The 25641-nt window shown below is 34.0% G+C and overlaps 1 protein-coding gene across 1 annotated transcript in view; it reads left to right on the top strand.

Annotated features, from left to right (window-relative positions):
• Positions 1-25641, top strand: part of LOC140169507 (gamma-aminobutyric acid type B receptor subunit 1-like) — a 58242-nt gene that overhangs the window by 11155 nt on the left and 21446 nt on the right. The window contains exons 3-6 of the mRNA XM_072192769.1: positions 7445-7615; positions 11105-11206; positions 12372-12437; positions 15143-15340. Coding sequence (XP_072048870.1) covers positions 7445-7615; positions 11105-11206; positions 12372-12437; positions 15143-15340 — 537 coding nt within the window. The remainder of the gene's footprint in view (positions 1-7444; positions 7616-11104; positions 11207-12371; positions 12438-15142; positions 15341-25641) is intronic.

Consider the following 25641-nt stretch of genomic DNA (forward strand, 5'->3'; position numbering starts at 1 on the left):
TCTATCTTAGAAATAGCTTTAAAATATAATGTGTATTAGTGTGATAGCTGTTGGTATTGTCCAGGTCTAGAATTGAACATTATATAAAGTTGTTTGTTAGGAAAATTAATAAATGACCACATCAAACAACCGTGTACGAGGGATGTCCTTCTGACATCAAATCACAATATAATACATTTTATGGCAAATTCCTTTAAAATTGATATTTAAAGTGTATATAGCTGGGATGAAAAGCCGTCAATCATATGAAAATGTTGATCTTTGTGCAAGATATAGAACTTTCCAAAAATGTTTCTTTTCTTAATCATGAGACTACATTCCAGAAACCATTTTTTTTTTCATATTGGCCTTATTTTCTGAAATATTGACCATATGAGGAAACAAAATGATCGTTTAAAATTCAAACACTCCAATTTTCATAAAATGATGCATACAATCGGAAATAGACCAAAAAATAAAAATGACGAGTAATCTATTTCTGGAGCCGATCTTGCTTTTTAAGATGAGCACAGTTGCTTACCTATAATAAAAGCTATTTTTTTAGTTATCGTGTACCTAAATCGTCATTTCGCCGTTAGAGTTAAAGGTGTCTGTATTTTGCCCTCACATTAGATGCATTATGTGGACATCGGGTAAATCCACATCCCATTAAGAACATATTTTAAACCATTGTGAAAAACTTTACGAAGAAGTGGTATGAAATGGGATCAATCTTAGCAATCCAACCGTACCTAAATACAGCAAACATATTCAGAAAGTGCTGTCTTCTTAATGTCATTTATAGAACGTTAATTGAAGGGCATACTAACTAAAATGAAAACGAATAAACGATCGCATTGACTTTCACTTTAAGTGTTTGCTTAGACTACCCCGTAGTCCACTTGCCCATTCTGCATATACTCTGGGTATTGTATTTGAGCTTAAAACTCTGATTTAATTAATGTGTGCACAATTGATAGATTTTCACATCTGATCTTTTTAGTCACCCTACACCCTCTGTTTGTTAGCTCCCCAAGTGGACTACTGACATTGGATTGCGGTCAGAGATGCTTAACACGGCTGTCTATGAGCTTCTATGGATGAGATTGTCGGAAATCTGGCCTACTAAAATTGGCCATGATGTAATGCATCTTTAAATGGATCTGGCTTGTGATTGGTCGCGCAGATCTCGTTATGGTTTAAATCCTCCGGGTACCTATCATTACCACTAATAACTACATGGTACACAAGTCTGCCGCCATTGTGTTGTGTAATTATTGCATGAACGCGTCACTAAGTGCATTAGCGCGTATTGTATTTGCTTGCGGTTAAATTTGATTGATAAACAAGTGTGATTGACAGTGTGAGTGTCAGGGACTTTGCCCACTCAAAATCCCGTTTCAAATTGGAAGTCCATAGTCTAGTGTTTGCTGCGTGAGGAAACAATGCATGTAAACCATATTAACATCTCAAAAAAAGTAACTAACCCCCTTTAAACATTGGCCATTGTTCAAAAAGGGGCTATTGTATTTCAAATCTGAAAAATGCGTTGGAAGCAGAAATTATTTCTGCGCATTTGGACACCTCATTTGATACGGCAGCCCAGAAAACAATAAATCACCGGTCAATTTAATGTAGTAAGGTCCAGATTTGAAACTTGCACTTACATACAAATTTTTACAATACAAAAACACTCAGATATCATTACACAGATTTCCTTCCATTGCATTGAATGCAAAATCAATAGAATTTACTGCAACTTTCAAATCTTGGGTTACATTGATTTAAATGCACGCTATGACGTCAATATTTAGTCAATTGCTACAAATGAGGTGTCAAAATGTGCAGAAATAAATTCTGCTTCCAACGCATTTAACAGATTTGTAATACAATCACCCGTTTTTGAATAATGGTCATTATTTAAGGGGGTCAGTTACTTTTTTTGAGATGTTTAGATAGAGAACGTGGTAAATTGGAATCTCGATCTGAGTGTAGTATACATGGTTAAATGCTTGTTCTTATCTAAAATGATGGCTGTTTGGTGCAAAATCAATGGCTGCTACATAAAAATGCAATACACTTTGACGCAGCCAATCAGAGTAAGAAAAGTAACATACTTACATAGAGGGGCACACAGTGTGCCCCACTTCCAAAAAGAGAAAGAAATGAGCAAACAAAACAACAAAGAAGAGGACCAGAAGAAACCTAAAAACAGGAAAATAACGAACCTAATCAATAAAGCCACAAGCTTAACTTAAGCAATAGCAAATTCCAGTTAATCATTATTACTGTTTATCATTTTCCTGACCTACTGCCGGTTTCCTTGATGAGGTACATTATGTCTATAATATATTTTTTTAAGAAGGTCAAATCCGTGAAAATAAAATCGTTTTATCCCTCGATACGATTGTACTTTGTTCGACAATGTCCTTGATGACTAGTTGTATTGGCAAATTATAACGGTATATGTCTCTCTGCCTCTAATGCGTGGCCTTCCAACTTTTTAATCTATTTTGCATTACGGAAACAAAGATGAGTAGGAATAAAACAATATGCTTCTATTATATAAAATGTATTTATAAATACCCACGTGACTACCTCCGCGCTGCCATTAACAGCTTGGAGACAGTAAGTCTCGAAGTGACCTTCTACATAGCGGGTGGTCTTCCAGTACATTTGAATGCAAAAGCGGTAAACCACGCGAGACTGCGTAGAAATTTGTTTGTCTTTTTTTGTTAAATTGTAAACGTTTCCGTGGATAAATATTTTTCCGTCGACAAATAATTTCAAAATGTTGTGTTTGATAACATATTACAAATTCAGAATCCCCTATGTGTAAAAATGTTGCTATCCAATATTATATTAATATTTAAATTTCATGGTATTTATCTAAATGGTTGTTATGGTTTTCAATGGCATGAGTATTAATTTTAATCACGCTTGCTGGTCTTGGCATGTCCCGCCCATTGGTCAGGTAGTCGGGCTCTCATTCACGCGCGGATGGGAAATAGTGTTCACTTTATGTTTGATACGGTTTCTAGACTGAAATTTTGCGTAGAACACGCTCCCGTAGTCCACTTTAATTAAAAATGTGCCCAAAGTGCATTTTCCGGGGGTGCCCCTACAATGGGGGTCAAAATTACTAAAAATGTATTCTAAGGCCAATGGTGGTGATTTTGGTGTCTAAATATATGTTTATGGACATGAGAAAGTCATTTAGATAGTTTATGAAATCCAAAATGGCTTCCTTATGGTCCAAAAATCAAAATGGCGGCCAAAATGGTGAATTTTAGCCAAACCTATTTGAACGGCTTTTTTATGCAGATGGTGGTGATTTGAGTGTCTATGAATATGTCTGTGGACATGAAACAGTTATTTACATAGTTTATCAAAATCCAAAATGGCTGCCTCATACAAAAAAAATCAAAATGGCCGCCAAAATGCTGAACATTATTCTAACTTATTTGAACGGCGCTCTCGGCCCGATGGTCGTGATTTGGGTGTAGGTATATGTTTGCGGACATGAAACAGTCATTTACATTGCTTATAAAAATCCAAAATGGCTGCCCTATGCCCAAAAATTCAAAATGGCGGTCAAAATGTCGAATATTAGTCTATATCATTTGAACGGCATTCTCAGGCCGATGGTGGTGATTTTGGTGTCCAGTTATATGTTTGGGGACGTGACAAAGACATTCAGCTAGTTTACAAAATCCAAAAAAGTTGCCCTATGGTCCAAAATTCAAAATGGCGGCTAAAATAGTGAATTTTAGTAAAAATTACTTGAAAGATATTCTTAGGCTGATGGTAGCGATATTGGTGTCTAGGTATATGTTTGTGACATATAGGCCCCTATAGTGTACATGACCAAGTCATTTAGATGATGGAATCTTAAATGGCTGCCCTATGCTAAAAAATTCAAGTGGAGGTCAAAATTGCAAATTTTATATTGATTTCACATAATTATCATATAGACACCCAAGCTCTTAATTTTTGTTTTAAATCTAAGGTGGCCGTGTCACAATATAATCACTTGTAATTGGTACATAGATGCCCAAATTATTCAAAATGACGCCATTAACCAAATAATCACATTTGATGTCTATTGATCTATTATGATTTAAAAAGGTGGCCAACTCTTGTATATCCCTAAAAAGGTAAACGATTTCTATCTTTAAACCGGGGTATTTGAAGATCGGCCATAATATGAAACATAATAATCATTATAACGCAAAAGTGATTATCCCTAGAACTACGTAGGGGGTTGTACCACCCCTAAGGTTTTTCATCCTCCATAAACACGCGTCTTTACCTCCAAACGACTTAAACTAATCGTAGATCCATCCTGTACGCTCTTTTAAGTGATACAATTTTTACCCCAGCACCTTACCCGGTGTATGGCCGACCATCAAAGATGATTGACCATAGAGGTGGGGGGGGGGGGGGGAGGCCCACCATAGGTTTCTACAGTAAATACAGTTTCATTTCACTCTTGTAAAATTATTCCAAGATATATTGACTTTTTACTTGTTAGTAAGGTTGAAATAGTCATTTTCCTTTATATTTAGGAGACAATTCGGTGAAATCGCATTTTCGTAGAATTTTTGGAAGAAGATCAATTTTGCCTATACTTTTGTAAATAACCAGAATTGAATACATGAATACAAAACCCACCCAAGTCCATCGAAAGTGATTTTGAAAAACTAAAAACAAATGTGAATCATACATGCCGGGTGTAGGCCATGTTGGATTTAACATGCTAATAGACCCACGTAGAGGGTTGATTTGGATTCAACTTTTATACATATGATAGGCCTATGTATAAGCAACAATTTTCCATGCTTAACTCAATTTGGCCAAAGTACGGACTTGGGTGGGTTGTACATTCATATATTCAAGGATGTGCTCACATTATGACGTCATAGCGATATTATGTGGGGAATGTTTGTACTTCTTTTGGTATCACTGGATAAACGAGACCCATAGCTATACTTTGGTACCTAATACAATTAAAAATTAGGGGCAACACCCCCCCCCCCCTCCTCTTCGTAGTCCGTGGTACAAAATATGGCTCAGTAGTTCTCAGTAGTATATAGCGACTGTTCCTTGGAGTCAGGTAACTGAGAAAGTTGGATTTGTTAGAAAGCCATCACATTCGCTTGACCAAGACCGATATCAAGACCAAGATAGATAATAAACAATAATTTCCACTTTTAGCACATTAATTTCACTCATAACAGATCAAAAGTGGAAACGTCTGTAAGTTTAACCCTAGAACTACTGAGCCATATTTTGTAACACGGACTACAAAGGGAAGGGGGTGTTGCAACCCCCCTCCCTAATTTTCAATTACAAACGTCATATGCCGTTATATTTGGCACCAGCTATAGGTCTACTCTCTCCAGTGATTCCAAAAAAAGTCCACATTCCCCACATAATATCGCTATGACGTCATAATGTGAGCACACCCATGTAAAATTGGGAAATTTTAGCTATCGACAAAAGTATAGGCAAAATAGATTCGGCCAAAAAAATCTACGATTTTAAATCTAAAGTGCGATTTTCACCGAATTTTCTCATAAATATAAAAGGAAATGGCTATTTCAACCTAACTTACAAGTAACAAGTCAATATATCTTGGAATAATTTTACAAGAGTGAAATGAAAATCATGATGGGCCTCTCCTCCACCCCCCCATGGCCATCTTTGATGGTCGGTCCTACCCGGTCCCCCCGGGTAAGGTACTTGGGCAAACATTTTATCACTAAAATGAGCGCAATGGATGGATCTGCGATTAGCTTAAGTCGTTTGGACGTAAATACGCGGTTTTTTTTTTATGGCGGATGAAAATCTTTGGGGTGGTACAACCCCCCTACTTAGTTCTAGGGTTTATCACTTTACTTATTGCGTTATAATGATTATTATATGATGTTTCATATTATGGCCACCAAGGTCTTCAAGTGTCCAGGTTTAGAGATAGAACTAGTTTACATTTTACGGGATATACAACATTTTCAATCGTCTTTAGAGTACCTTTTTAAATCATAATAGATCAATGGACATCAAATGTGATAGTGTTAGTTAGTATTAACATTTGGTTAATGACGCCATTTTGAATATTTTGGGCATCTATGTTGCATTTATAAGTGATTATATTGTGACAAGGCGACTTTAGATTTAAAACAAAAATTAAGTCCCAGGAGCTGGGGTGTCTATATGATAATTAGATAAAATCAATATAAAATGTGCAATTTTGGCTACCACTTGATTTTTTAGCATAGGGCAGCCATTCTAGATTTAATCAACTATCTAAATGACTTGGTCATGTACACTATAGGGGCCTATGTGTCACAAACATATACCTATAGACACCAATATCGCTATCATCAGCCTAAGAATATCTTTCAAGTAATTTTTAGTAAAATTCACTATTTTAGCCTCCATTTTGAATTTTGGACCATAGGGCAATTTTTTTATTTTGTAAACTAGCTGAATGACTTTGTCATGTCCCCAAACATATATCTGGACACCAAAATCGCCACCATCGGCCTGAGAATCCCGTTCAAATGATATAGACTAATATTCGACATTTTGACCGCCATTTTGAAATTTTGGGCATAGGGCAGCCATTTTGGATTTTTATAAACAATATAAATGAATGTTTTATGTTCTCAAACATTATACCTACACTCAAATCACGACCATCGGCCCGAGAGCGCCGTTCAAATAAGTTAGAATAATTTTCGGCATTTTGGCGGCCATTTTGATTTTTTTTGAATTTTTGTGTATAAGGCAGCCATTTTGGATTTTGATAAACTATGTAAATAACTATTTCATGTCCACAGACATATTCATAGACACTCAAATCACTACCATCGGCATAAAAAAGCCGTTCAAATAAGTTTGGCTAACATTCACCATTTTGGCCGCCATTTTGAATTTTGGAGCATAAGGAAGCCATTTTGGATTTCGTAAACTATCTAAATGACTTTCTCATGTCCATAAACATATATTTAGACACCAAAATCACCACCATTGGCCTTAGAATACATTTTTAGTAATTTTGACCCCATTGTAGGGGCACCCCCGGAAAAGCACTTTGGGCACATTTTTAATTAAAGTGGACTACGGGAGCGTGTTCTACGCAAAATTTCAGTCTAGAAACCGTATCAAACATAAAGTGAACACTATTTCCCATCCGCGCGTGAATGAGAGCCCGACTAAGGTGCGTATTTATAAATACGTATTTATAAAAATATATTCGAAGGTAGCTGATAAATGGACACGTATAAACAGATATGTCAGATTGTATTGTTATCTGCTTCATCAACGACACCATCATAATCTTACGGAAGCATAGGGGTCATCCTAATTGGCATAAAAAGCGAGATAAATATACATTGACAAGTATAAGTAATAGGTCTACTTATAACTATCAAGATTCGATTTCCTATTTTCCTTACAGATGTCGTATTCCGCTTCGTCACCATCTTTATCGAACAGAGTGCAGTATCCGTATTTCTATCGCACTATTATGCCAGATACGATGTTTAATCCAGCTAGAATTCAACTCATTAAATACTTCGGATGGACTAGAGTAGCTACCATTCATGAAAACTACGAAATATTTTCACTGGTAAGTTTAGATTTTCCCAATTATTTTGGCTATTTGACTATTGCAATTAATAGTAACAAAGAAATGTAAACTTCGTCCAAAAAATCATGCACTTTCATTAATCTGTCATTTAAAATTCTTTTAATGTCATTGTATTTTGTCTCATTCATATTTTCGATCGTCTAGCAATCAAATTTGTTAAAGCGGTTTCTTCTTTTGTTTTGTCAATAAATCGAGTTGTTAACGAGTCGGAATGAGAAACATGTTAAAAATGTTGATTGCTTGTACATATATGAATTAAACATTTGATGTCTTGAAATTTGTCATTGTTAAGGATAGCAACGTTTGACAGCATTTTTTTATCCAACCTGAGAGCACATCAGACACACCAAATTGCATTCTGAATATGAAGAATGTCCTTTTTTTTTTAAATTAGTGATATAATACAAATTTTATGACAATGAAGTAATTTGCCATTTTTTGTATTTTTATCCACTTGTTTTTTCTATGCTCTTGAATAATCGACTGCTCTGAATGGGAAGAAAATTGTCGTCGTAACACAATCTATAGTTACTTGAGGCTCGTTTCGCAAAGACTTACGATAGATTTAACAGTGGATTACGTGTGGTAGATCAATCGTAAGATTCATGAGACTTTGAGAAACGGGACCAAATCAGGTCGAATGAGAAGAATTATGACATATAATTAAATCAAAATGCTCTACATTCTTAAGGTTAGCAACTATTTTAAACTGTTGTGATTTAGTAGTTCACATCATCTAGGGAATGGTAGTGAGTTTTGGCAAAAATTGTATGATTCATAGCGAGTGTGCAGAAGAATTCAAATATCACAGATATACTTTTGTAGGTTCTGTGGGCTGAAAAACTTTTGCAAAACGTACATAACTCATTAACAACAATAAATCTGACAAGTTTTCAAAGTATATGATTTGTAGAATGAACTTTCTTTTTCCATTTTTTTCGATCAACAATACCTCGTCTACCCTTAAAGCAAAGTAACGTTTCAACTTAAATTTGACTGTCATATAACACATACTCACTTTTAATTAACAATACTGTCCTTACTTTGTTGGATCACATTCTTTCCATAAGTATGTTAAAAAAAAATAATAAAAAAAAACCAAAAAAACCAAAACCCAAAAAACAACAACCTCAAACTGATTCCCAAGCCATGCAAGTTCCCACTGAACATGCACACGGAGTTACCACAACAATATCACATGGACTCAAGTTTGCACAAATTAAGAGCCTTAAAAGGTAAAACAGAATCGGGTTATGAAATTAATTGAAATGAAAAATGATAACCAGTCATTGTTCAACAAGGACATCAACCTATCTTTGCTTTGGAAATTCACTTATGTATGCAGACCGCAAACTTCTGCACGTAAATTTCGGAAGCCTAATGTATAATAACATAACAAAAGAGTAGTAAAAATCTATTTAAGTGCGAAATTGGTTATTTGCACACAAAAGAACATACTATATTCGTGACGCATATGTTATTAAAAGATATTTCATGGTTTGTTGTGGCTGAAAACGGAAACATTCCAAATCAGTGTACACCTTGTCTCGGTCCCAGCCGGTTTGTGTTCCTCTGTCACTAAGGAGCACAAATCGGCTGGGACCGAGACTAGTTTACACCATGCACCACATGGTGGATTCTGGGATGCAGGTGAAAATCTTATTTGATTCTTTTCCCTCATTCTACTAATGTCGTTTGCTGAAAGCATAATTGAATCTTTTAGATGTTTCAGATCGATTTTTACAACGGAACTGACCTTTTTGATTACCTTTGTGGACAAAGAGGGCAAAAGAAAACGATATCCAAAAGTTGGCAGGCAAAAGAGTTTGCACTTTAGAGTTTTAATTCATTTCATAAGAAAAACATTAGCAACGAATTGTGCGAGGCTCATTTTCTTTACTTAACGGGAAATACTCGTTAATGATAATATTATTATTTTACCTCCACCAAAGGAATTTTTCTCCTTAATTGGAATGCAATAATACGAAGTTTTTGGAATTACAAATAGCAATTATCGAGCCGTCTTTGATATACAGGGTTTGATATGACTTGTCTATCTGTCAATAACTATCATAGTATGTATGCCTTCCTCAAAAACTGCTTATTTTTGCAGGAATCTGTTATGCTAGTTCCCTACGTCACTTCCTTCCTGAAAATATATACTATCGTCATTACTTGTCGATATACAATGAGGATCACTATTGATGCCTCGAGGAAGGCATGTATCAGACTATAGTGTTATTGTTATAACAGCGACCTATCAAAATAATAATAAAGATAAAGCAAACAAAGAAACAATCGAATATCAGAAACAACAAATATATCAAGCTCATGCACCAAGAACGTGTCATTATCGGCATATTTTGTTTTTGTTATAAAGAAACTGACTCTTGGCCCATTCAAAGAATTACAATGTCAGCAATAGTTTTGTTATTGATGTAAACGAGATGCCAATAGGTGTATGGCCAGAGATAACAGGATTGAGTTTCTAAATTTGTCATATCAGTAGAGTATTTGAGTATCATTTTGTGGTCTTTTCTAAACCTGAAACTTTCATCTGAATGCATGGGGTCGTTAAAGTCAGGAACCCAGTGTTTTAGCAATATTGTTCAAAAATCGGGTGACAGCCATATTTTCCCACTTTATATGTCGTATTTCAGAAAAATGAGATGTTGGAATGTTGGCTACCAATAAGGTAGCGCGCTTTTCCCCAACGCAAAAAAAAAAAGTAAATAAGATCGCTCTACCTTTGGGACTTAACTGTATAACAGTCAAGTTAGCTCAATCGATAAGGCGTTCGACTATGGTGCGAGAGATTGCGGGTTCGAACCATGGCGGTGCCTAGTACGCTCTCGTGGAAAAATTAAGTTAGCTTGAAATTCCCCTGGACAAGGAACTCACTGCTAATTTGTCTCGTTGTAACCCGTACGAAACTCGGGGAGCTGATCCTGGTTCCGAAGGTTATTTGTGGTATGTCTGGGGTGTGCGCTCTTGAAGCAGCAAAGTCCCCGAATTGTTGTTTAATGGTATATGGAATGATGTGGGGTCATAGTTGTCAGCGACAACCTGTAAAGTGTGCTGAGGCTTGTGGATCAACGTCTAGGCGTTGTGCCTGTGCGAAGCGCACTATAAATCACTGCGCTTTTTTTTTTGTTTTACCTCATTGGCTAAAAATCAATCACTTTCGCTCAGTGATGGAGTATAAATTCTGCTTAAGCAATCAAAACATGACCTCACATAATGCGACCGTTGAGTGCTTGATGATTGGAAAACTTCAAAAATGTATATTGTATGCAAGTGAAAAATTTGTCATCTTTCATTTTGTCATCTTTGATTTTAATAAATTTTTCATAATTAACATTTTGAAACATTTTTTTAAAACAATTATTGCTTCTTTGGATTAAATGTTACCGTATATCGACAGTTAGTCATGAAAATTATTATTTTTACTGATTCATTAATTCATAGGCTATCGACAACCTACTAACACTTTTGCGTAAAGAAAACATTACCGTTGTAAGCTCTGAGAGTTTTGCTGAAAATCCGCACAACCAAGTTGAAAACTTAAAGGTAAAGTAAATTATGTTGCTTTGTATTATTTTGTTTTATTTGACCGCGTTTTTGTCTGATTTAATTTCATTCTCTACAGCTTGTTTGAACATATACCGAATGAAACAATAAATACAGATTGATATAAATCAGTCAAGCATTTACATAAAAGTATTGTGAATGAAATTTTATTTTTATCTTTTACCTCATTTTATTCACTAAGATTATTTTGTGCATGACACATAAACATCTCAAAAAAGTAACTAACCCCCTTCAATAAAGACCATTATTAAAAAAACGGGCGATTGTACAGTATTACAAATCTGTAAAACGCGTTGGAAGGAGAATTTATTTCCACACATTTTGACACCTCATTTGTAGCAATTGACTAAATATTGACGTCACAGAGTACATTTAAATCACTATAACCCAAGATTTGAAAGTTGCAGTAAATTGTATTGATTTTGTAATCAGTATAATGGAAGGAAATCTGTGTAATGATATCTGAGTGTTTTTGTATTGTATGTAAGTGCAACTGTCAAATCTGGACCTCACTACATTAAATTGACCAGTGTTTTATTGTTTTCTGAGCTATCGTATCTATTGAGGTGTCAAAATGCACAGAAACAAGTTCTGCTTCCAACGTATTTTACAGATTTGTAATACGATAGTCTCTTGAATAAGGGCCATTTTTAAGGGGGGGGGGTAAGGGTTAGTTACTTTTTTTGAGATGTTTATTATATTTACTTATCATACAGTATTAGAATGCAACTTGTTTCAGATCAGAATTATCTATTTTTATGTGATGAAGACAACAATGCTTATATATCTGCTAACAGAGATGGCCCAGAATTCTCGCCTTTCAATTTTTATTTTGATACACGTTTTGATTAAATTTTCAAGTATTATTATACTTGTAGATATGTACAAAATTCTTTTCAATTTCTTTCTTGAAAGACTTTTATGTTCAATTAAATTCTCGTCTATGATATAGACATTGTTAGTCAATCGCTGGCACATTTACAATACAATTCTCGTGTATGATATAGACATTTTTAGTTCATTGTTGGCACATTTAACAATGCAATAATATTACATTTTTTTAAATGCGTGGTTATTGAAAATAAATGGCCAATGTCAATAGTGCTTATTACATTCAAACATTATTTTTAACTCACACGTTCAGAACCAAGACGCACGGATTATCATCGTGAATATGTATCAAACTAAGGCTAGACGTGTATTTTGTGAGGTGAGTTATTTACTACTCTTTGGCCAAAAAAAAACCCGATTCTCTCAGAAATCCCAGCGCATTGCTATGTGAACTCCAATATTTTGTACAGTTTGGTTGTTATATTTTTTGTACACATTTCGCCAAGATTTTTAAAGGGACTAACAAAACTATTGTGTATGTATATTACTATGTTTCTGTTTTTGAATACATCAGGAAGTACATAAATATTGCCTTGACTGTAAAAAAATCGCATATTTCATAGCTCATTTTCTAAACAAAACATAGCACCTACAATCCGCGAAATTAATAGTTGGCACACCTGTACTAATTAATTGAAATACGTGCCCTATCATAATTGGAGAGGATAGTAAAACATGCATGCGATATATGTGACGCACAGACTCCCCCCTGTATCTCACCCTTCCCCACTCCCCATCATTCAAGGTTGGAGTGTCTCACGGACCTGTTCACAACATGGCTTGGTCCAACATTGAATTGGGGGAGCGGGGGCAGAGATATACAAAAAGACAGGCAAAGTGTGCCAACCTTTTTTTTCGTAGATTGTAGCTTTTTTACCAAATGTGTCTAAGACAAACCTTTTTTGCCTTGTTAGAGAATAAACACACAGATTAGAAAGAAAAAACACTACTTCTCCATTTACGATGGTGAGTTAAATAGATTCTACCCGGGTATTCTATTACCAAAATTTAACTGTTTTTCCTGAGATCTTAGAAGCCTATTCTGTTGTGATAGTAAGAGTGTTGTTTTATCTTTTGTTTTCTAAAAATCATAATAATATGATATGGCGTAAGATACGGCGAGCTTAAAGACATATTTTAACATTTGCTGAAGAGCACGCCTTCAATATTTTGCAAATTTCCATTTTTTACACGATTATAATGTATGTTATTAAACTAACATACCCAACAAAAATCAAGACTCTTGGTGATGTAGTTTAGTCAAAATCGAGATTTTGAATAAAACGCAGGAACCGTCGTTTAATTATTACGATGGAAATATTAGTTGAACATGTACTTGATGTTCATAACACAGTACGTATATGGCGTGTGGGACACTCAGCAGCACGATCGATGGAGTGATACGCATTGACGACATCGGCGCTGGTATGAGTAAAATCCAATTTGCTTTGCTTTATCTCAGTTGTTCAGCTTTATTAAAAGCGGACATATCCGAAAAGAAAATACTAATCTATTTTAATGGAGATGTTACAACATGGCTTAAAGGTAATTATACCAATTTCCAAAAGCTACATTTATTGTTTAATCTTTGGTGTCTCCTATGCTTAGTTCTTATTATATGCATAGCACTTTTGAACAACCTCTTTTGCAATACTAACTTTTCGACGTTTCTATGTCAAAACATGGTGACATGGTAGTCCTGTACATGTGCATCCCCCAGGACTCTACCAAACCAACTTTGTTAGCTTCCTTTTATGGTCCAATAACACATTCAATATGTTAACAAAAAATAATTCCCGACACCATTCAAAACAATGGTCAAATTTCAAAGTTGCTCTAATCTGGTTAACAAGAACACTAAATTATTTCTCTCATTGCAAGGATTCAGAAATAGTATAGTTTGACATACCTCCGATATACCGTTCTTGAGTTATACATAAAAAGGCCAGATCTTGGGGGAGGTCAGTTTTTTCAACGCAAATGGTCTGAACATATCTCGTCATGTATAAACAAGTCAATGAAGGAATTGTTTGCACTATCTAAAATGCTTCCATTACGTTTCACTACCTGGAGAGAATTGATCAAAAATTGAATTCCCTCCTGAGGATCGTGTCTGTTAATGATTTAACCAGATCACAAGGATGTCATTATAGCTAGAGGCAGTATATAACACAAATGGGTCAATGAGTTACATACAAATGACCTTGTGTGGTATTTGGTTCCCAGGAAGTGAGTTTTGCCTGAGGCAATTTGTGGTTAAATGTTGATCTCTCACTACAAGAGTTATTACCGTCGATTTGGTTGAAAAACGAAGCGAGACATGATCAAATCTATCCAGGTAACAAAACGTAATCCATATGCAGCCTTTTGACCACAACCTATGTTATTATGTTTCCTAGGTGACTCCCTTTTGCACGATAAGCAATATTTTTGCTTATAACTCAATAATCAATAATCCTTTCAATGAGAGGAATGATTTGGTGTGCTTTTTAACCAGGCTTGAGGAACTTTGAAATTTGACCTTTCGCCTTAAATATGGCCGGAGTGCCGGGTAATATTTCTTATTAACATATTGAATGTGTTATAGGTTCATAAAAGGAAGCTAAAAAGGTTGGTTTGGTAGAGTCCTGGAGGATGTACATTAAACCCTGCTATGTACAGGACTATGGGGAAGGGTTGACGACAACCATCTAATATGCTCAAAAGTGGTTAAAATTGTTACATATTGGCGTCCATCATTCCACGGGGAGGGGTGGGGATATTTCGTGGGTTGCGAACCTTGCTGCCATCTGGGTTGTTCATGAAAAGCTGACTTTCGCTTTGGTAGCCTAGATTCAAGGTATTTGACGCCCAGATAAACGTACTCTCATTGTTTACATTGTATTATTGCAGAAATGTAAACAAGATATAATCGTCTGAACAGCAGCATCAGCCATTTTATTTCCACTTTTCGTTTTCTCACAAAGCTGGATCTTCTACCTATTATTAGTATGTATTTTTCATTATTTTCTTTTTTATATCCAGGCTTATAAGCAGGGCATGACAGGCCACGTATGGATTCTTCTTGGGTGGTACGCTACCGATTGGTATAAGGCTGTTGATAATAACATAGACTGCACGGTGGAAGAAATGATCCAATTTGTTGAGAACTCCTACTACTTGGGAACTGAGACGCAACATTTGGAAGATCTGACATCGGAGAAAAAAACCATTGCTAACATAGTAAGTGAAACCATTCAAAGTTATTTTCTCTTGCAATAATTATTGTTGTGCCTATGCTCCACGAAATGATCAAAACACTTCACATTTCGTCGACGGGTCCTTAAAGAACTTTAGCAAAATTACCCTCGATTAGAGAAAAGCGAGGGTAATAAATTTTGTTTCACAGGTTTCATTTTCTGATATTGGATTTCATAATTTGATCTCATATACCTCGACACCTGCTGATGTTTGACCTTTTGCATGTCAACACATTCCTGGTGCTCTGGAGGTCAGCTGGGCAGGGGAGTGAGTTTCAGGGCTGGAGTTGCCAGAGGGCATATAATATGGTGACCCAAGTGAAGTCCAGCTGGTTAGGATGACAGATTGACCACTGTGTTTTTAAGACTAACTTTCATGCTCATGGCAATTGCCATGGCAACTGGCTGTCAAAGCTGAAAACATTTGAAGAAAGCATGGATTCAAAAGTTTTAAGGACATGTACATGGGATAAATAGATCTAGATGATCACAGCAGCTCATGTTTAGATTACTATAATCAAATACAAAGTTAAAAAAGACTAGTGTTTGCGTCTGACGTCATCTGTCAATCAAACACGACACGGTTTGTTTACGAGTGTCGTGATGTTGTCTTTCTGAACGAACTTGGCGGTGAAACGGCGATGATTAATTTGACACCTTCAAATATAGACTTACAAACCTTCTCAAAAGTTCATGTCAAAATTTCAAATGTCAACAATGTCTAAAAAAGTTGATTTTTGCCTTGTTAACAAAGTACCGTATTCCTTTTCTCCGATCGGCACCAGTTGCATCAATCATCCTCTTAGGCGCTTATTATGGGTCGTGGGGAGCTTGATTGACAGTGACATCAGACTCAAAACTATTTTTAATTCTGTTTCAGATTAATTATAAAAAAATTGCAAATAAAGCACCACGTCGACTGCTCGAGTTTGTATGTTTACCATACCTAATTCGATAGCCTCACTTTGGTACACCTATTCGTATTCATATTTTACATTCTTAAACACTTGAGAATATTCTTGCAATCTTATTGGTTCTTACCCGTGTGATATGACACGATATCACACACCTAAGCGCGTACGTGTCAACGCGATACTCGTACGCGTTATTTGAACCAATCGAAGGTGCATGGCAACAACGGGACTGATCGATTATAAGCCTTGGGTAATTCCTTGTAAAATGTAGGATTTAATTTGATTAAAATTTGGTATACTTATGATTAATATATTCAATCAATCAATCAATCAATCTTTTATTTTTCATCAATCTCATAAAGCATACAATGTAACAACAGAGGTAAATTAAATTATTGCACATTAACAAGTATTGATGAAGGCAGGCACATCACAAGGCCAAGAGGCCTGAAAACGATGTACCACCTTATAACATATAATTATAATTGTACATTAAATAATCAAAACATTAATTATACACAAAAACATAAAAACATACAAAGAACCCATCTTAAGTTATACAAAATGCAAATTAAAGCAACAAATAATTTAGCAGTGTTTGATAATACATTATGGTGAATTGTGTACAGAGTCGGCAAAAACAAGAAATTATGAGATTATTAGAGGTATTAATTAGATTTTAAATACCTTATAATGCTATTTTTGAATTCATTTACCCGTTTAGCTTCTTTAATTTCACTTGGCAAACTATTCCATAACCTAGGACCAAGTGTTAGAACATCAGTCATTTTATGGATATCAGTACGATAGTTCTCTTTCTTTCTAGTATTATAATTGTGAATAGACTTCATGTTTATGAACAAATTGTCAAATGATCTTGGTAATAAACTCATATGATATTTGTACATAAAAATACCCAGTTCTTTATTAAATAATTGACATATATTAAGTAAATTGTACTTTTCGAACAGTGGTTTGGTGTGGCAAAGATACGAACTATTTGTGATAATTCTAACTGCTCTTTTTTGGTGCTTCACAATTCTGTTTAAATTATAGTTATTAGCAGAACCCCACAATACTATACCGTAAGTTAAATATGGTAAGATTAGTGTACAATACAACTGATACAAGCTTGGTTTAGGTAAAAATAGCTTTACTTTGTTTAAGACGCCAATATTCCTAGAACAGGTCTTACAAATGTTGTTAATGTGTGACCTCCAAGTAAGGTTTTCATCAAGTGTAATTCCCAGAAATTTGACATCATACACACGTGAAAGTTTGCATCCATCGAGAAATACATTGTGAACTTCAGTTATATTTTTTGTTTGATGAGGTGTTCCAATAAACATAAGATTTGTTTTACTGGCATTTAAGGATAACTTGTTACACTTAAACCAGTTAACAATTTCCTTCAACTCTTTATTTAAATTATCACAAAGCCTTTGAATATTGTTATCAGAAAGAAAAACAGTTGTATCATCTGCAAATAATATGAAAGATAGAAGTTTCGATGTTTCACTGATGTCATTCATATATACAATAAATAGTAGTGGCCCCAGGATGGAACCCTGTGGCACCCCACATTTAACACTGGTATGAGATGAATTTGCAGAATTAAAGGATACATATTGTTTACGATTTGACAAATAGTTTTCGAACCAGTCATATGATACACCACGAAAGCCATAATGGTACAACTTTTGTAATAGAATGTCATGATCAATAGTATCGAAGGCCTTTGAAAGGTCCATGAAGATACTTGCAGTACACATATTTTCATCAATAGCCTTATTTGTATCTTTAATAAAGTCTAATACGGCCATATACGTAGAATGTTTATGACGGAACCCGTATTGTCTATTGTACAATAATTCTTTGGCATTTAAAAAGTTACTACATCTTTCATGAACAATTCTTTCAAGAATTTTGGAGAAACAAGGCAACACAGATACTGGTCTATAATTACCAAATGATTGTGGAGAGTCTTTCTTGTATATAGGCACTACCTTTGCTATTTTCATGGCATCAGGAACTATTCCTTCTGTGAGCGACTTGTTAAATATGATTTTCAATGGATATACAATTTCATCGGCAACCAATTTTACCACATCAGACTTTATTTGATCATAACCTGGACTTTTTCTATTACCCAAATTATTAATAATCTTCAGGATTTCATTTTCGTCAGTTGGTTGGAAAAAACAAGTAGAGTTGCTGCTATTAATTAGGTATTCATCAAAATTTTTACCTTGATGTTTTATAGAAGCAGCTAATGAGGGACCAATGCTTGCAAAAAACTCATTGAATTTGTTTGCTACTTTAGGGGGTCAGTATAAGTTTCATTGTTGCTTACAAACTTCTGACAAGATGTCTTTTTCGGACATCTGAGCACCGAATTCAAAATTTTCCATGTATTTCGCATATTAAACCTTTCTTTGTTCAGTTGGGAACTGAAATAATTTTGTTTTGCCCTCCTTAATAAGGAGTTTAACCTGTTACGATACATCTTATATCTTTGTACATTTGCATCAGTAGGTTTTTGGATTTGTTTTTTTTGAACAGCTTGTTCTTTCTACGAATACATTTCAGCAGAGAATAGGTTATCCAAGGTGCCCTAGGCATCCTATTTTTAGTACGAGATTTCTTAACTACCTTTTTAGGAATACATTCATCAAATACCTCTTTAAATTTATCAATAAACTTGTTGTACGATGCATTAGCATCATGATTTTCACACACACTGGCCCAGTCAACCTTACGAAGGTTATCTTTAAGTGTATCAATGTTTTGAACACTCATATCCCTAATTTCTATGACAACATCATTGGTATCTTTACCATAAACACTTAGGTTTGTAGACACAAATATAGGAAGATGGTCACTTATATCAGTAAGAATAATGCCAGATGTTTGATTTGCATAATTGTTGGTAAAGAAGTTATCAATAAGAGTTGCTGATTTTCTAGTTATCCGAGTCGGTTTAGTTATACTAGGGTATAAAGAGTATGATGTTATAACATCTACAAATTCACCAGTTGGTTTATGAACATCGTCATTAAATAGGTTAATGTTAAAATCACCCATTATATATAGAAGCTTGTTTTCCTGACCCGTTATTTTACATAATACTGCATCAATATACTTATTAAACTCATCAATGTTTTGGTCAGGTGGTCTATATACTACACCAACTACAATGTTTTGCGAATTACTTTTTTCAATTTCTATAAACAACGATTCAGTATATTTCAGCTGATTTAGATCATTAATATCATGTCTAACATTATAAGCAATATTTTCGTCAACATACATTGATACACCACCGCCTCTCTTATCATTTCTATTACACAATTCGAGGTTGTATCCTCTTAGATGATAGTAATCGTGAGGCTTTTCGTTCAACCAAGTTTCAACCAGTCCAATGATTTGAAAGTTGACATCAATTTCTGAGAGTAACTCCTTTAGTGTATCGAAATTTTTAGTCAGACTTCTTACGTTACTACAAAGTAAGGATAAATTGCTGCTTTTGATACCAGCTGTTTCTTTTAGGTTATCGGTGGAAAAGTATTGTGTGTTGTTATTACAATCATTTACTTCAAATGCATCACTCTTGTCTAGAGGATTATACTTCATGTTTTCAAAATGAGATTTCAGATATTCAGTATCAGCCGACATATCCTCAAAGCACCTGTACAGTTCAAGTTGGAATTCACGCTCATCAGTAAAGTGATTAAAAGGCAGTGCCAGATTTTCATTACAATTAGAACAATGCCAATATTTGGTATAGTCATTACTTCTGAACTCCTTTGCAGATAGGTCACTGCAACATTTGTGAACATATTTCTTACATAATTTGCATATTAACTTTCTATGATTTCTTTTTACAAGATGGGAACATATAGCACATAAACAAGACATAAAAATATAAATGAAAACAACAAAAGGAACAAATTATAAAGCAATAACCTAGATATGCTGTAAACACAGCAAAATATTAGGGTTATACTTAGATATTACTTGGCTTGCATATGCCATTATAATGAACATATTTATCAAACACAGTTTGCATATTAAGATAGCTACATATATATACTCAATGTGATAGATGACCAACTTATGGAATAAACATAATATATTCATATAATCAGTCACATTGGAAATACAAACATTCATGAATTTGAAAATACAGAATATCATTAATGGAATCAACATGGATTCATATGTCAAGGACATTGTGTATCATTGTTCATATATTAACATATGAGAATTTCTAGCTACAAAAGATACATTTTTTAAAGAACCAACATGGATTCACATATTAAGCACGGTAAGTGTTTATACACCGGTATTACATTCATTAGCTTGCAAATATAGCATAGATGTCATTTATAGAACTACCAAAATGGGCTTATCGTGCACATTGGAACATTACGTCAACATACTTGGAATTTTAAAGATTAATCATGTGGAAGAACATTATATTCATACATATATATATATATATATTTAATGAATATACAACATACATTAATTTGAAGAAATAATAAGGATACTGTAATTGAATCAATTTGAAATTCATGGCATATTGTATCACATGCATATATGCATTTTAAGATACAGCAATAATTATCATATAACATAAAATGTTGGACACCAAAGAACATATATCAGGCACAAGGTGTGTATTAACATGAGACTGCAGATACAACAAGAATTGTAAACACATGTTTAACAAAGTTATCAGTGTGGTACCAACAATCAACCCATGATTTGTATTTTAACATAGGCCTACTGAGTGCAGGGTATGTATCAACATATCAATATTCTTACACAGGCCATTGTATATACATAGGATTTATAGATACAACATACTTTTTGGGAACCAACATAATTTATAATTATACATCAGGTTTAAAGAATATAACAACATACATTAAATTGAAGAATACATCAATGACACCATAATGGAATCAATTTGGATTCATACACCAGACACATTGAATCGGCATGTATGGATTTGAAGATATAACAACTATCATATAACATAGAATGTTGGACACTCTGGAACATATATCAGGCACATTGTGTTGATCAACAGTGTTAACATTTCATTAATACATTCATTTGAAGAAACAATTTAGTATACTCTTAGAATGGAATTAATTTGGATTTATGGCATATTGTATCAAATGCATACATTTTAAGATACAACATAGTTATCATATAACACCAAAGAACATGAATCAGGCACAATGTGTGTATTAACATGAAACTGCAGATACATCAAGAACTGTAAATGCATGTTTAACAAAGTTATCAATGTGGAACCAACAATCAATCCATGATTCATATTTTAACACACTGGGTGTAGGGTATGTATCAACATTATTCTTATATAGGCCTTAGTAAAGTATCATACACGGGATTTATAGATACATGGGATTTATAGATACAACATAATTTTTTGGATTCATATATCAGACCCAATGAATCAACATGCATGGATTTGAAGATACAACAACTATCATATAACAAAAAAAAAGATACCTTTTTAGGACCAACATGAATTCTTGTATCATGACATTTCATATAGATTGAATTTGTAAAGATACAGCATACATATCATATGATATTATTCATACACCAGGTATACAACAGAGTCGTGAATTGTATAAATTCAACAACGAATCAGCAAAGATATCATTTGATGGAATGAATATGGATTTACCTGATCAAGTACATTGCATATAATAATGTACAAGAATTGTATAATTATATAACATATCATTTTTAACCAACACGATGATTTATACATTGGGCACAATTGTACTGTATTATAACATCATACGGCAATTAGTAGAAACATCAGTGAGAACACCATTTATGGAATCAACATGGACTCATATCAATCATATTGTATAATTTTGTCACAGAACATGGTTATTTAGAACAATAAAAATTGCTATTTCATGATATCATTTATAGCAACATACATTGAATTTGTAGAAATATACATCATAAATCATCAGTATGGAAGAAATGGTTGATCCATATAAGTATAACTGAGAGGTCGCATAGCAAACATAAAAAATGCATGTATCAGACATACCAGAGAAAATATTTACACCTGATACATCGGGCCCATAATCATGAACCTGTGGTGATAGTGAACATGGATTTAAATAAATACAACATAATTTTTGGAACCAACATATATTCATATATCAGTTTTAAAGAATATAACAACATACACTATATTGAAGAATCAAAAATACCACGATGGAATCAATTTGGATTCATATGCCAGACACATTGAATCAACATGCATGTATTTGAAGATACAACAACTATCATACAGCATATCATATTAACACACTGGATGCAGGGTATGTATCAACATTAATTCTATATAGGCGGGATTTATAGATACATGGGATTTATAGATACAACATAATGTTTTGGATTCATATATCAGACCCAATGAATCAACATGCATGGATTTGAAGATACAACAACTATCATATAACAAAAAAGATACCTTTTTAGGACCAACATGAATTCTTGTATCATGACATTTCATATAGATTGAATTTGTAAAGATACAGCATCCATATCATATGATATTATTCATACACCAGGTATACAACAGAGTCGTGAATTGTATAAATTCAACAACGAATCAGCAAAGATATCATTTGATGGAATGAATATGGATTTACCTGGTCAAGTACATTGCATATAATAATGTACAAGAATTGTATAATTATATAACATATCATTTTTAACCAACACGATGATTTATACATTGGGCACAATTGTACTGTATTATAACATCATACGGCAATTAGTAGAAACATCAGTGAGAACACCATTTATGGAATCAACATGGACTCATATCAATCATATTGTATAATTTTGTCACAGAACATGCTTATTTAGAACAATAAAATTGCTATTTCATGATATTATTTATAGCAACAAACATTGAATTTGAAGAAATATACATGTACACCATGTATCATCAGTATGGAAGAAATGGTTGATCCATATAAGTATAACTGAGAGGTATCATGCATAGCAAACATACAAAATCCATGTATCAGACATACCAGAGAAAACATTTACACCTGATACATCGGGCCCATACTCATGAACCTGTGGTGAAAGTGAACATGGATTTAAATAAATACAACATACTTTTTGGAACCAACATATATTCATACATCAGTTTTAAAGAATATAACAACATACACTAAATTGAAGAATCAAAGATACCACGATGGAATCAATGCAGACACTTTGAATCAACATGCATGTATTTGAAGATACAACTATCATATAACATATCATATAACAAAAAAGATACCTTTTTTTTGGACCAACATGAATTCTTGTATCATGACATTTCATATAGATTGAATTTTGCAATTAGTAAAAACATCATTGAGATCATAATGGAATCAACATGGATTCATATCAATCATATTGTATAATTATGTCATAGAACATGCTTTTTGGAACAATACTAATTCATGATATTATTATAGCAACATACATTGAATTTGAAGAAATATACATCATATATCATCAGTATGGAAGAAATGGTTGATCCATGTAAGTATAACTGAGAGGTATCATACAATTAAGCAAACATAAAAAATACATGTATCAGACATACCAGAGAAAACATTTACACCTGATACATTGGGCCCATAATCATGAGCCTGGGGTGATAGTGAACATGGACTTAAATTACTTTAAGCTACCCGCCCTATTTCTTGTTTGCATTGTATGCTTAGGTGAAGCTACACGAGGTTTATCAGACTTAGAGTTTAACCTAGCTAGTTTAAGACTAGCAACAATGTCTTCATCGACTTTGGGGATTTTCTTGAAGTCATTGTCATCTCTTATAATTATTGTCTGAGTTTTACCTGGAGCTGAACTTGGAACTGATGCAAAGATGCGTCCATCAATGCTCCATGCGGCGACAACACCTGGATGTTTACCTGTCTTGGAGAGCAAGATTTGATTTTGCTTAGTTAGATCTTCATGTATAGTAATGCCAGAGCCTTTTAATTTGCTTCTAGCCTTGATAACCTTGTTTCTTGACCTGTAACTGGTAAATTTGACCAAGATTGCTCTATGTTTCTTACTACCGTCTTGTTTTTCTTCATTCATTTTACCGACTCTATGACTTCTGTCAACATCACTGTCGTTTATGGTGATACCTAGTTTTTCTTTTGCCAGGTCTTTTACAATTGTGTCAGTACATTCTTTAAGGTGTTCAGGAATGCCTGTCACCCTGAGACTATTACGTCTACTATATTGCTGAATATCGTTGAGTTGTTTATCTACATTTGTAAATTGTTGAGATAGATCTTCTTTATCTACGCTACTCTCTTCCTTGGCAATTTCCAGAGCTTCTACTTTATTAGAAAGATCAAACAGGTCACTTTCACATTTCTCGATACGTTGGACAATTTTATCATCAATAACTTCAGTAATTACACTCTTTAAAAACTCTTTGTATTTGGTACTTGACATCATCTTATCTAGAAATTCATCCACATTTGGCAGTATGTTAGAACCAGCCATGATATTTGATGAATACAAACGCAATATATACTACACAACCAGTGGTATGATAAACATGAATATAAAATACAAGGTTGTGCTAGCAGTACTTACAAAATTATAATACTACACATTGGTTATATATACAGGCATTGGCAATGTTAGATTAAGCCATATTTGATAAAATACAGACACAGTATATTACACAAACCAGTGGTATGATCAAGTAAAATTAAAATACAAGGTTGTACTAGATAGTACTTACATATTACTATATACTACACACACTGGTTATACTATACAGGCATTGGCAATGCAAGTCAATAAGCTTAAGTTTACCACTACATTGATTTTCCCATTAGATGGGAGCAACGTGTGAAACACGTCTTGACTGGGTGAAATCAATGTATTTATTTGAATAGAAATATTTAAGAATGAGAATAAAGGTATTGTTTTTAGCCACTGTCGTGCATCTATCGTCTCATATAACACGCGACATCATTATTTTTGGCGTAAAACAAGTCGGCTTCGCCTCGTTGTTTTACTTAAAATAATGATGTCGCCCGTGTTATATGAGACGATAGATGCACTCCAGCGGCTAAAAACAATACCTTTATTCTCTAATTCATGTTAAATTTCAGATTTTGTTTGGTATAATAATGCTCTGCATGCGACCATAGCATTCAAAATAAAAAACAAATCCAAGTTTTGAAATATTATCTGAAAATATCCAGAGCTATCTTAAGAACCACTGAACCAATACTATATATACTTGTTTGTACTCAATGATTTCAAA

The sequence above is a fragment of the Amphiura filiformis genome, chromosome 14 (genome assembly GCF_039555335.1).
Source record: "Amphiura filiformis chromosome 14, Afil_fr2py, whole genome shotgun sequence".
NCBI classification, from domain to species: domain Eukaryota; kingdom Metazoa; phylum Echinodermata; class Ophiuroidea; order Amphilepidida; family Amphiuridae; genus Amphiura; species Amphiura filiformis.